The sequence below is a fragment of the Leptinotarsa decemlineata genome, unplaced genomic scaffold (genome assembly GCF_025532065.1).
Source record: "Leptinotarsa decemlineata unplaced genomic scaffold, Ldec_3_MD MMD2_P_RNA_scaffold_6, whole genome shotgun sequence".
Lineage (NCBI taxonomy): Eukaryota > Metazoa > Arthropoda > Insecta > Coleoptera > Chrysomelidae > Leptinotarsa > Leptinotarsa decemlineata.
The window spans coordinates 15,962,894-15,975,927 of record NW_027412533.1 but is presented as its reverse complement, the minus strand read 5'-3'; the positions used below and the strand labels follow the sequence as shown (position 1 = coordinate 15,975,927).

Below are 13,034 nucleotides of genomic sequence, written 5' to 3'. Positions count from 1 at the left end.
GGTCGACCAGATCGTTTGGCATCTTGAACACTACCTGATGCTTCAAACTTCCGAAGAAGCTCCCTCAAATAAACCCTCGATATAGGGCGATCGGGGTACCTCTCATTAAACAGTCGTTCCGCTGCATGGAAATTGTTTCTACATTCACCAATTATTAAGATAGCTGCTACTTTGTCGGCTACAGTACGTACCATTTTGCCTATGTAAACACTTAAACGTCTCGTTAAACAATAGCTTAGGTAAATTTTCAAGGTATAAACACTTTTGACAAGTAGATAATTCAAACACGTCAACCTTTTTGACAATGAACCAGAGGCGTACTTTAAAATCTCTATTAATTAAATGCGAAACAATAATTTTCGTATTTCTTCAATTTATCAATCAAAATCAGCCGAAACCCAAACAAAATTGGTATGACTGAATAGGTATTTTCAATACCTTTCAAACGAGCTGTCACTTGCCATAGGGTCCCATTTAAAATTTTTGGTCACAGTGGCCTTGTGACGTCATTTATGACTATTGCGTCACCTGTTATGACCAGTTGAGAAGCCTACATCCGTTTATTTCCACCCTCCAAATTTCATTATTATAAGTATACCCGTTCCAAAGATACGAGGGGGGGAGGGGACTTTTGACTAGCACTGTATATATATATATAATATATATATATATATATACAAAGAGATATTTTATCGAGTGGGTATGATATACACTTTTGGAGTATTGTGCCCACTAATTGTTTCATCATATATATATATATATATATATATATATATATATATATATATATATATATATATATATATATATATATATACAAATATGAAAGTTATTGAGTATCTTGATATAGAAACAGAAGTTAATATCGGACATAGCACTCATGAAAGTGGCAAACCATAGACACGTGTTTCGGGCTTTTGGCCCATCATCAGTATGGTGCAGCCAAGTGTTGCCCATCCTTACACTTCATTTCATTTATTTATGTGTTCAAGACCCATTTCACTCAATACAGTTTGAAAATTAAAAATAGCTACACACAATATCAACCCAAGTATTTTACATTACTGAGTGGAACTTGATTTATAGTATAAGAGAACTTTAACGCTAAACATTTACGACTAAAAAGTATGGTTCAGCTTGCTCTGGAATTCTACACAGTCGTCTGGTGAATCGATTTCTTTGTAAACTTTCTAATCACCTGCTAAGCTTAGAAATTTTGCATTAGAAAAGTAGTAGGTACTGAATATCGTCCATAAAAACATTGAACAGCAATGGTCCCAAATGAGCTTCTTAGGGAACACCGGATAGTACAAAACTTCCAGAAGTTTCCATTAACTCGAGTTATCTGTATCCAATTATTGAGATAACTGTATCCAAAATAAGAGGTTGTCGCAAATTCCCATGTGTTCAAGTTTTTGTAATAAACGAGTATGGTTGACTTTATCAAATGCCTTGGAAAAATATGAATGAACTGGCCATCTACTTCTAAGATGTTCGAGAGATAATCTACATAGACAAGTTCAGTCAACTTTCTAACTAGTAGTAATTACAATCGATCTATATTTGGTTATCGTATATATAATTTCCCATTTTATATATATATATATATATATATATATATATATATATATATATATATATATATCATCTGAAAATGGAATTATTAACAGGTGATGATCGACTGTATTATCAAACATGCGCCAAACTAACTGACGATTATAAGGAAACAAGTATAGCTGAGGCACCAGTCAATCTAATAATAACACTGATGATTTTCAAACAAGACTCAACCTCTAACGGAAGCAAGAAACTCTTTGGAAGGTTCGAAATAGATGAACATTTCAACCTAGCAGACCACTATTATAATATTCATGCAGTCATTGTTCACTGTGGTTCTGGCGTTGAATTTGGTCATTATTACGCCTTGGTCAAAGACGAAACGGACTGGTTTAAGTTTGACGATAGTCGTGTCACGAAGTGTTCTGGCGATGCATTGAATTTATTGGAAACCATCAGTATGCAGTAGGAATAAAAGTTAACAGTAAACCAGGTATTCCTGAATTGAATATGGTTCCAAGTCTATAAGGAAATTTTTCACGGTTTTTTAAATTTTTCAAGGCTCTCACAGGATTTGATATTTTGTGGTAATTTATTGAAAACCTTGATTAATGCATATGACGGATGCTTTTCTATTAGTGTTAGTCTATTAATAGGGAAACATATATTTACATTCTGCAAAGGGTAAGTATGATTTGATCCTGCTTCCAAGAACTCATCTTTATGTTTCAATAAATACATTACTCATTCATAAATGTACAATGCATGTATTGTCATTATATAATTATCTTTGAATTTGCCCCGACAAGATTGCCGGTACTTCAATTTGAACATAGTTCTTATCACCCTATTTTGAATTCCAAATATATATATAGATGCCACTACAAGATCCCCAGAATTTTGCGGAAGACTCAAAATTTGCTGCATATATGATGTTTAATGATTTTTGTTAAGATAAGTACTAATCATCCTTACACTGTAGCAGATTTGATTCAATTGTTTTTCCTAAATTTATAATGTGGGTATGCCAGTGAAGATGCCTATTGATGTGTATACCTAAAAATTTTGTTGAGGTTTCTACTTTCATTTGATTATTTGCTAAATGAACAGTTGTTGGTGATTCAATTCTTTGTTGAAGGGTTCTAAATAGAATTACCTTGGTTTTGTCGGTGTTAAGAATAAGGCCATTTTTAGAAAACCAGTGCTGTGTTTTTTCGACTGAATGGGATGATTTGGTAATTAAATTTCGATAGTTGCAGCTAGGAACCAGTAAATTTGTGTCATCGGCATAATTAGTGATAGTAGGCCTCGTTATTTAAAATATCTAAGATGTCGTTCATGAAAATTACAAATAGAATAAGACCTGTTACACTTTCCTGTGGAATGCCTATAGTATTTTCCCTGATATCAGACTTAAATATATTTCCATTTTTTATAATTTTCGTTCTTTGTTGACGATTTGATAAATATGATTCGAACCATTTCAATACAGTCCCTCTAATTCCATATTTTTCGTTTTTCCAATAAATATGTGTGATTAAGGCAGTCATATGCTTTAGAAAGGTCTAAGAATATTCCAAGAAGTATTTCGATATTTTCAAATGACTCGATAATGTTTTCAGTAAACTGTATGATTGCTCTGTCAATTGATCTTCCTTTAATGTAACCGTGTTGAGTTGGGTTTAAGAGATTACAATGTTTCATGAAGTTAATTAATCTATCACACTTCGCCATTTCAAAAAGTTTAGAAAACGATGGCAAGACACTTATAGGCCTATAATTTTCAAACAATTCACAATCTTCTTTTTTGTATATTGGTGTTATGAGAGCTAGTTTTAATTGTTGAGGAAACATTCCATATTTGAATGAGATATTCATTATATAGCAAATTATTTTGGAAATATTATCTATACATATTTTCATCAGACTTACTGGTATTTCGTCATCTCCACACATGTGTTTGTTTTTTATTTTCCGTCCCAGATTCCTAATTTCTTCTTCAGTGACTGGTAGAAGAAACATCGATTGTGAATTATTTGAAATATTACATGAGAATTGGGTCTTATCTATTTTCGGAATGACTTTCAACAGAAATTCATTGTACTGATTGGGTGTTTGTGTTGGATTTTCATCAAATATTGAATCTGTCGTGTTATTTCTGCCTACAATCTCTTTATATATGCTCCACATGCATTTCATTTTATTATCAGAATTTCCGATTTTTTCTTTGTAACACTCACTTTTTTTCTTTTCAAAATTTCATGATATTCCCTTTTTGTTTCTTTATAGACACTTTTCAGGTTTTCATGATGCCTTGAAATAGTAAGCAGTATATCAATTCTGTTTTTACACTCTTCTATTTCTGGATCTCTTATAATAGTTTTTTTCTTTTTTTTCTTTGACGAGTTTTTTTGGAAAGCATTCGTGAAAAATATTGAGAAATAAATTCATGAAAGCATTCCATTGTTTATTTACATCTATTTGGTTTATATGATATTTTTCCGACCAATGTTGATCTTTTATTTTTTCAATAAACATATTTTGATTCTCTATCAAGAATATTCTTCTGTATTTATGTTTCTGTATTCTATGTTTATTTATTGAAAAACTAATTTTTTGTACTGTATGATCAGAGATAGAAGTGTGTAAAATACATGTGGAATATTCATCTTTTATATTTGTCAAAATATTGTCTATGCATTTTTTTGATGTAAGGGTAATACTTGTGTAATCTACAATAGTGAGAATAAATGTAAATGAATTCAGTAAAAAAGTCATTCTTGTAATGTTTTTCTCATCGTCTTTTAGATCAATATTGAAGTCACCTGCTATGAGGATTAAATTACTTTCACTACTGATTTCCTCAAGAATTTTCTCGAATTTATCATAAAAATCATCAAGGGATTCGTTTTTTGGAGGTCTGTATAGACTTATCACAATGATATTCTTATTATCTATTGAACATTCAATTGCTGCACATTCAAATATGCGTTTTTTAGAGACAATATTTATATTTTTTCAACACTTTGTAAGTCACATCTTCTTTAACTTTTACTATTATTACGTATGCTATTTTCTATGTACCTGACGATTTTTATACGTGTTCAATCATGTCAAAAAGAAAAATAAAGATGATCATTATTATTATTATTAACGTAAACTGCCGCCCCACCATGTTCATTTTCAGAATGACTATAAAAAGAAGCGAGTTTGAAATTTTGGATCCCATAAAGTTTTAATTGGCATTCACATTTCCAATGTTCTGTCACCTTTACAAAGTAACAATCTCTATGCTGATAAAGCAAAAGATTCAGATCTTCTACACTATTTCCTATTGATTGGAGATTCTGGTGAATGAGGCTGATTCTTTCTATTCGGTTCAATTTTGTTGGGGGGTTTTGGTGGGTCCGTAACTAAAAATCCTCCTTTCTTTGATATTGATTGTATTTATAAAAACCAAACCGCTTGAAATCTACACTTCAGGGCCATGTTGTTTTTCTGTAGATGTTATACCAAACATGAAACATTTATTTTGGTTTTCATTTGTTGGTAGTTCTTTGATCACTGTTTCAGCATCTTTCGGGTCTTCTATGCTCTTTATATATTCTGCGATTCTTTCAGTCGTCTGTTTCTATACAAGTATAGCCAGATTTTTCTCTCAACCCCGAACTTGTTACTGTCTTCATTTTCTCCAATGTTTTTACTGGTCTTCTGTTCCTTCTTTTTTTTCTGGTATGAAACTGTTTTGAAACTATTTTCTTCATTTCTATCATCATTATTATTTGGTAGATTTATGATTTCAGTCGTTTTACTCTGCTGGATGTCTTCAAGCAATTTTAGATTTTTCCCCTGTGAGTCATCATTCTCCATATCACTTTGAGTGGAATCTCCTTGTGAAAAACTGGATAAGTTTTTTGTAACTGTCTGTAGGTTTGTTTTTATTTATGTTTTTCTTTGGGCTTTGATTTTTTTTTGTTTCCACTTTTAATGAATCGATCTTTTCTTGCAATAGGTTATTGTTTATTTGTAATAATTTATTATTTTCCATAAGCAAAGTATACTTATCATCTTTTTCGCTTATATTTTTTTTAGCATCTCATTTTCAATCTTCAGCTTTTCATTTTCATTTGTCTCTCTATCTTCACGGACTTGTTTGAAGTTGAAAGTACAACAGTTTATCCTGCTGTCACAGATTTTGATGCATTTCAGTCTGGTTTTTGCAGCACTTGACACACATGATAGCTGTTTCCGCACACTACACATGTTAGATATTTGTTTGGTTTAGATTGGCAACATTTAAATGTTTTTTCACCAAATGTTTCATCATTTACTATGAGGACATCTGATTTACCACCTGACTTGGTTGCCATGTTGAATACACATATAAACTTAAAAAAAGGCCCTTAGAGCTGGGACATTTCAAGACATTGTTAGCCTTCTATTAAACAAATGTAAGAGGCAAAGGACGTTTAATGATGCCTTGCAAATACATTCATTGTACTACATACATTTACGGAATTCGGGAAAACGAGGTTCAAAACAGAAGGCCGGCTTGCAAGTGGAAAAAAATATAGAAAGTTCAATTTCTCATTTTTCATAATTAAATAAGTGAACAAGAGAGTGAGAACAGCAGGTTGTACTTGTCCAACGGCTGACAATAAACTACTAAAGCATAAGCCAGCCTTTAGTGGATGTCGAAAGATGCCTTTTGCATTCTTGTCTTTCAATGCTGTACGCACCAAACGGGTTAAAAGGCGCTTTTGGACCCTGATCAGATGAATATATTTATTTATATTTATTTATTTGGTATAAATGGAAGAACCCTAAGTTACAATGTTGTTATGTGTTTATAATAATATTATTATTATTACTATTGAATTTCTATTTGAAAAAATATATTTAATTTTGAATATAGTTGATCAATGAACAAATTGAAAATATGAAACTGCTTTAAAGTAGTATTACATCAAATTGTTTGATAAAAATTGAAAAAAAAGGAATGTTTTTTATGAAACTTTATGAATATTTTTTTAATGCACGAGTTATAAAAGTCTAGCAAATTTGTTCTTTTTTCTGTAATGCAGATCTCGTGTATCAAGATCAAGAAATAAATTACCAGTAGATCCAGTCGATGCAGGAGGTGATATACCGGCCAAATCGTCGAGGTACTATGAAGATCTGTATCGTAAAAGGGAAAAGAATCTGAATGAAGAGAGAGTGATGGCGATAAAAAACGCAACAGAAGAGGTGAAGATGATCGATTATTTTACCAAACTCTTTGAATTTTTGTCACATTCTATAATGTTCAATAAATATATAAAATGTAGGTAGTAATGCAATGAAAAACAGTTTCTTTTAATTAAGTGAGTTGTGAGGGATTATGTTGTTTTTAAACTAATTTGGGTTTTCAGGTTTATTACCTCAATGATAATAATAGATTTCAGAATCATGATTATAAATCCCTTTTCCACTATATATCACAATATTTCTATGGTATTTGACATACTCTATCAATTTCAAAATAACATCCGTCAGTTTAAAAAAAAAATTTTAATTTTCCTGACTTCAAAATAACCGGAAAATTATTTTGACACAAATTTTTAAAATTCATAAATGGATTGGCAGACATTTGGTGAAAATTTCTGATAAACATATTGAACAACTTATGATATTTTTCACTTACCTAACCCTTTACAAAACAGCAGCACGTCGTTGTTCCATGAAGGATTTTATGAATCTCATTTTAGAAGTTTATTTGATATTTTTTAGAGCAGAATCAAAAGGTGTTCTTGGCCAATTGTGAACATGATCAGTTTGAACAAACTAAGCATGATTCAATGATTATGATTTAGTGCAGTATGCAAGAGAAAGCAACAAGGTTTAAATGAAGTACTTAAGTGACCAACTATTTAGACTGAATGAATGTAGACTGGATGTGACCCAATTCAACATATAAAATCAATAAACATAAGAAATCATAAGTAACGTGACTTTACAATTAGGCTGCTGATTATACTTTGATGAAATATTGAAGGCATAGGTCATTTGAAATCCTTACTTTTTGTTATTATTTGCATGTCTTACCAGTAAACCACTTTATTCCATCTAGGTGTTTTACCACCGTTAGGATCAGTTGGTGTCTCATAAACACAATGTCCCACACGAATTCTGCAGTAGGGATCCATTCTTGTCATTCCATAATTTTTGGCTAATTTTGCCTGAGCCACTGTGATGCTTAGTCTTCCAGATGGGTTTGTGACATAAGAAAAAGTACTTCCAGAATAATGCTGTTGAAGAGCAAGTGCTGCTTGCCTATCTGCAGCTTCTTGTTGCTCTTGAGCAGATGTGTTGACTCGTAAGAAGTCTTCTGGGAGAGGTCCCAAAAGGATCTGCAAAGAAAGGATTTTTTCATATTTATTTCGAATTAACAAATATCAAATTCTTTCACCAACAAGAAAATTTCGAAAAATATTTCTATAAGTGTTACAAATTGGTCTCATATAATAAACAGATTGGCAACATACAATTGCTGAAGATAGGATTATCAGCACGAAACTTTTCTAATGAAAGCAAATTTTCATGTGATCCATGCTTAGTCCTTACTGGTTTCAAAAACCAGAACTTGAAAAACGTTTGATTTTCAAAATTTGTGATTGATAATTTTTTGTTTATACATCTTAATTTTGAAGACGTTTCCTAATTGGTAAATCCCTCTCAAAAATCTTACCCTGTCACGCCTTTCTTTAACTTTGTCTGAAACTGCAGAAGCCATTATTTTGTTAAGACTATTAACAATATTCATGAAACCTATCAAAACAGAGACATTAAAATATTTTGCTTAACGCAGCTGATTTGTTTTGCGATTGCGAATTACCTAAAGGTACGTTCAGCGTACAAACAACACAAAAACAAAGACAAGTTCTTGAATTCACCAATGAATTCATTTGAAACTAGTCTCTATTGGTTGACGCAATCCATCAGAAAATTTCATTGATTTCAAGAAATTGACTCTATATAAAAATAAAAAAACGACCAATAATTTCATCTTATGGTAAGCAAATTTCTAAACGGAGTACTCATAACCAATAATTTAATGAAGTTTTTTCGAAAGCAAAGCCAAGAAATTGGAAAGCTGAGATTTATTTATTCAATAAATAACAGTGATAGTGATTTGTGACTTCAATTATTTTTTTCGAGTACTACTAATTCTTATACCCAATAAAAACTTCCAAGCGTGATGCAACAATAAGGATGCAGGTATATTTCAGATATAATGCTAGATAGTGGGGATCCCATAGCTAGTCCATCTGTTTGTTTATAAATTTTTCTTTCGGATTCGAAATATTGTATTTAGGTATTTAGAGTGGAGTCCATCTGGTTAATGTAGGCCTTGTTTATGTTTTGGTGTTTTAGTTTATCTGATATGATTTTTATACATTCGTTGATCGGTACGTTGGAGTACATGTTTTTTTTATGTCGAATGAGAATAGTTTAGTGTTCATTCTGAAATTGATTGAGATTCTGAGTTCCATAGTATTCTCGATGCTGTGGTTATTGTTCCTATTGATTTTGTTTTTACAGTTCATCTGCTATGATTTTTGAAATTTTGTATGAAGATGCTTTGGTGAAATTGATAACTAGTCTTATAGGTTTATTTTCCTTATGTATTTTCATCTGCGAGTTGAGTTTTGGTGCTCTTGGGTTGTTGACTGTGTTTCTGTTCAATGTTTTGTTGTTGAAGATCTGTTTGTTGAATTTTATTAGGCTAAACATTTGTCTTTCGAATTTTGTGGTTGGGTCGTGGTTCATCATACTAAAATTATTTACCGTAATTTAGTTGTTCACTTTCATACTCAATTCAGGTTTTTAGATTATAACTGTGGCGTCACTTTTGTCGGCTTTAACTGCTGTGAGGTTGTTAGAGATTAACTTTCTTTTTATTGATTTGATAGCTTTCGTGATTGCTGGTTTCTCTGGAGTTTTTTCAAATTTTGTGCTTATTCGTTTCAGCGTGTTGATTACTTCCGATCTGATTTCATCTACTTTTGATGTTTCTACATGGTTCAAAACCATATCTGTGTCAACAATTAAGTTGATACAGAAAACGCTCGCATATAATAATTAGAAGTTTGTGATATTGATGACTTATTTATTTTGTGGAAATTCATCTTCAATTAGATATAGGAATAAAATACTTTGTCTAATTTCCACTTACTTAATATATTGATATTAATACGACTAAGGTTTCGGTTTTTACACCATTCTCAAATGTTCTAGCTAGTGCTAGACCTTGGTCGTATTAATATCAATACATTAAGTAAGTGGAAATTAGACAAAGTATTTTATTCCTATATCTAATTGAATAATTAGAAGTCATCAAAGCTTCTTTTTGTGAACTTGTGTTAATATTAAAATACTGAAAACAAAGGAAAAGTAGTTGCATCAATCAAATCGAGAACGGTTATTGCAGTCAAGCTGCCGGAAAATAAATCCATGAAAATCAAAAGACAAATTTATAGATCACTCCCATATTGATTTCCATTTAAGAGCCACCGGTAGGCTGAAACAGCTTGTCAATATTTCACTATAAATGTAAGTTACAAAAAGGATTTGAAGCTCTATGACTTCTATTTGATTATCTGCGATCGCTTTCGACAGCTGGTCATGCTGTCGTGTCGTGCTGTTCCTAGAGATGAGTAACTGAATCTGTAACAAAATGTATCAATATTACAAAAAGAAGATAAATATAATCTACATAAGAAAGGTATTGCCAGAAAGTATGTTGATATCCATTGAGAAAAATCATTGTAAACCGTAAAACAAACATGAAGTTTATGGTGCATGACTGTTATAAGAATATCCATGTATATACTAAAGTATATAAGCGAAATAGCTGCTGTATCCAGACATTATATATAATTGGCGGCGAACCGTTAATAACCTCAAAATTTGAATTGTGTATTGAATTTATTTTACTTGTAACTTTAGTAAAACTAAAAGATGCAGGCATATTTAAAATCAGGAAAACTAGGAGAAAGTTCCGGAAGGAGTAGTAATGCTTCCTCCAAAACTGCAAAGAAACTAAAATCGATACCTTGGGTGGAAAAATACCGTCCAAAAACCGTAGCAGATGTTGTTGAACAGAGTGAAGCTGTTTCAGTATTAGAACAATGTATAACAGGAGCAGATTTACCAAATCTGCTATTTTATGGTCCCCCAGGAACTGGTAAAACTAGTACTATTCTGGCAGCAGCTCGACAACTATTTGGAGATATTTATAGAGAAAGAATCCTTGAACTCAACGCGTCTGATGAGAGAGGAATTCAAGTCATTAGGGATAAAGTTAAAGCTTTTGCACAGTTGACTGCAAGTGGTACTAGACCTGATGGCAAGCCTTGTCCACCTTTCAAAATAATTATATTGGATGAAGCTGATTCCATGACCCATGCTGCCCAGGCTGCCCTTCGACGTACAATGGAAAAAGAAACAAAAACTACTCGATTCTGCTTGATTTGTAATTATGTGTCTAGGATAATTGAACCTCTGACTTCAAGATGTACAAAATTTCGCTTTAAACCCTTGAATGAATCAATGATACTTGAAAGATTACTTTATATTTGTAAGGAGGAACATGTAGATTGTGATGAATCAACTCTGAATACTCTGGTCAAAACTAGTGGAGGTGATATGAGAAGAGCCATTACATGTTTGCAGAGTTGTGCCAAGTTGATTGGTCGTAGTAACAAAATTGATATTGATAGTGTACTTGAAGTTACTGGAGTTGTTCCTGAATTCTGGTTGAGGGACTTCCTCAAAGTTTGCAAGGATTTGGTAGATTACAGCCATTTAGAATCTTCCATTCAGAATCTCATGTTGGAAGCATATGCAGCATCTCAGATTCTTGAACAATTAAATGATTATTTGGTTAACAGTGATGAGTGGAATGATAAACAAAAAGCATTGATTGGAGAAAAGTTGGGGGTTGTAAGTTATCGTTTGCAAGATGGCGGCTCAGAATATATCCAACTATTGGACCTAGCCCATACAATTATAACAGCTTATGCTTGAGTTCATTGAAAACAGTTATATTTGCAATATTCTGTCTGACTTCATTGAAAACAGTTATATTTGCAATATTCTGTCTACTAAACACCTCTTCACGTAACATATCTGTTATAGAATACACCAATATTTACCCAGTCTCACAGACTGCTTTTTGCTGCAGTCACTAGAACAAACACACCATCAGTAAAAGTGACTCTGAAACGTATTGAGGAATAGTAAAAGAACATACTATCTATTCAGATTTTCATAAAATCATAAATATAGATATACCTGCGCACCTACTGGAACATCTAATATTTTTCATTGTTTCAAGAACTTACATTTTTATTGGTTTTACCTGGTTAAGTTTAATTTTTTGTATTTGTAATATACACCTTGTAATATGTATGTTGTTGAAGAAAAAAGTATTTTTGGTCACTATATGAATTACATAGAATCAACGAAATACCATTTTATGAATTTAATAGTAATTTTGATATATAAGTATAATGTATTTCAGAATTAAATATTTTTGGGATTTGAGACCCTGGCATAGTAGCAACAATCTTTATTGTATTTTTTTTCATTCCCTTTTAGTACCTTTACTTTCCAGGAGATTAAGAAAGTAACAATGGTAGCAAAAGATGAGAAAATGTCTGAAATGTGCTCTCATATTTTTTGATTTATGGATGTTTGCAAAGGGGCAAACCGCGGACACGTGTTTCTGGCTATTGGCTATTTTTTGAGTGTTGTATCCACGAATTATTTCATTCTTGATTTGTATCATACACACTCGATAAAATCTCTATCTGTATTTATATCCTGGACCCGGATGTCACGCAGGTAGCTATAGCTGCCTACGTGGTCATGTTAGATGTAGCCTAGGAATTCTAGGTCTTCTAACTGGAACCACAAATGTGCGGTTGGCTTCTGTTGTTGACTCCGTGCGTATGTGTTGTTTCCTGCTTTCGGCCAACAAGTGTTGCCCATCTTTACACTTGGCTGCACCGCGCTGATGAGGCCAATAGCCAGAAACACGTGTCCGCGGTTTGCCCCTATTTTTTGAGTGTTGTGTCCACGAATTATTTCATTCTTGATATATATATATATATATATATATATATATATATATATATATATATATATATATATATATATACATACAAAGATTTTATCGAGTGTGTATGATGTACAAATCAAAAATGAAACAATTAGTGGACATAACACTCCAAAAAGGGGGCAAACCGCGGACACGTGTTTCTGGCTATTGTCCACTAATTGTTTCATTTTTGATTTATATATATATATATATATATATATATATATATATATATATATATATAGGGTGTTAGTTAAGTATGTACCATAAATTTAACAGACGATTCGTTAGGTAATTTTACGATGAAATGTTCATATAAACATTTCAGAAGAGT

General features: G+C 32.0%; 2 protein-coding genes across 2 annotated transcripts in view; one reads left to right on the top strand and one right to left on the bottom strand.

Annotated features, from left to right (window-relative positions):
* LOC111509756 (toll-interacting protein) overlaps positions 1-8,445 on the bottom strand; it is a 32,394-nt gene extending 23,949 nt beyond the window's left edge. The window contains exons 1-2 of the mRNA XM_074170054.1: positions 8,285-8,445; positions 7,642-7,946 (exon numbers count right to left, since the gene is read on the bottom strand). Of these exons, the coding sequence (XP_074026155.1) occupies positions 7,642-7,946; positions 8,285-8,359 (380 nt within the window). The 5' untranslated portion in view covers positions 8,360-8,445. The remainder of the gene's footprint in view (positions 1-7,641; positions 7,947-8,284) is intronic.
* A 1,763-nt stretch (positions 8,446-10,208) lies between these two features.
* Positions 10,209-12,166, top strand: LOC111509755 (replication factor C subunit 4). Its single transcript, XM_023165564.2, has one exon. The coding sequence runs from the start codon at positions 10,558-10,560 to the stop codon at positions 11,623-11,625; it is 1,068 nt and encodes a 355-aa protein (XP_023021332.1). The 5' UTR covers positions 10,209-10,557; the 3' UTR covers positions 11,626-12,166.
* Positions 12,167-13,034: the final 868 nt, after the last annotated feature.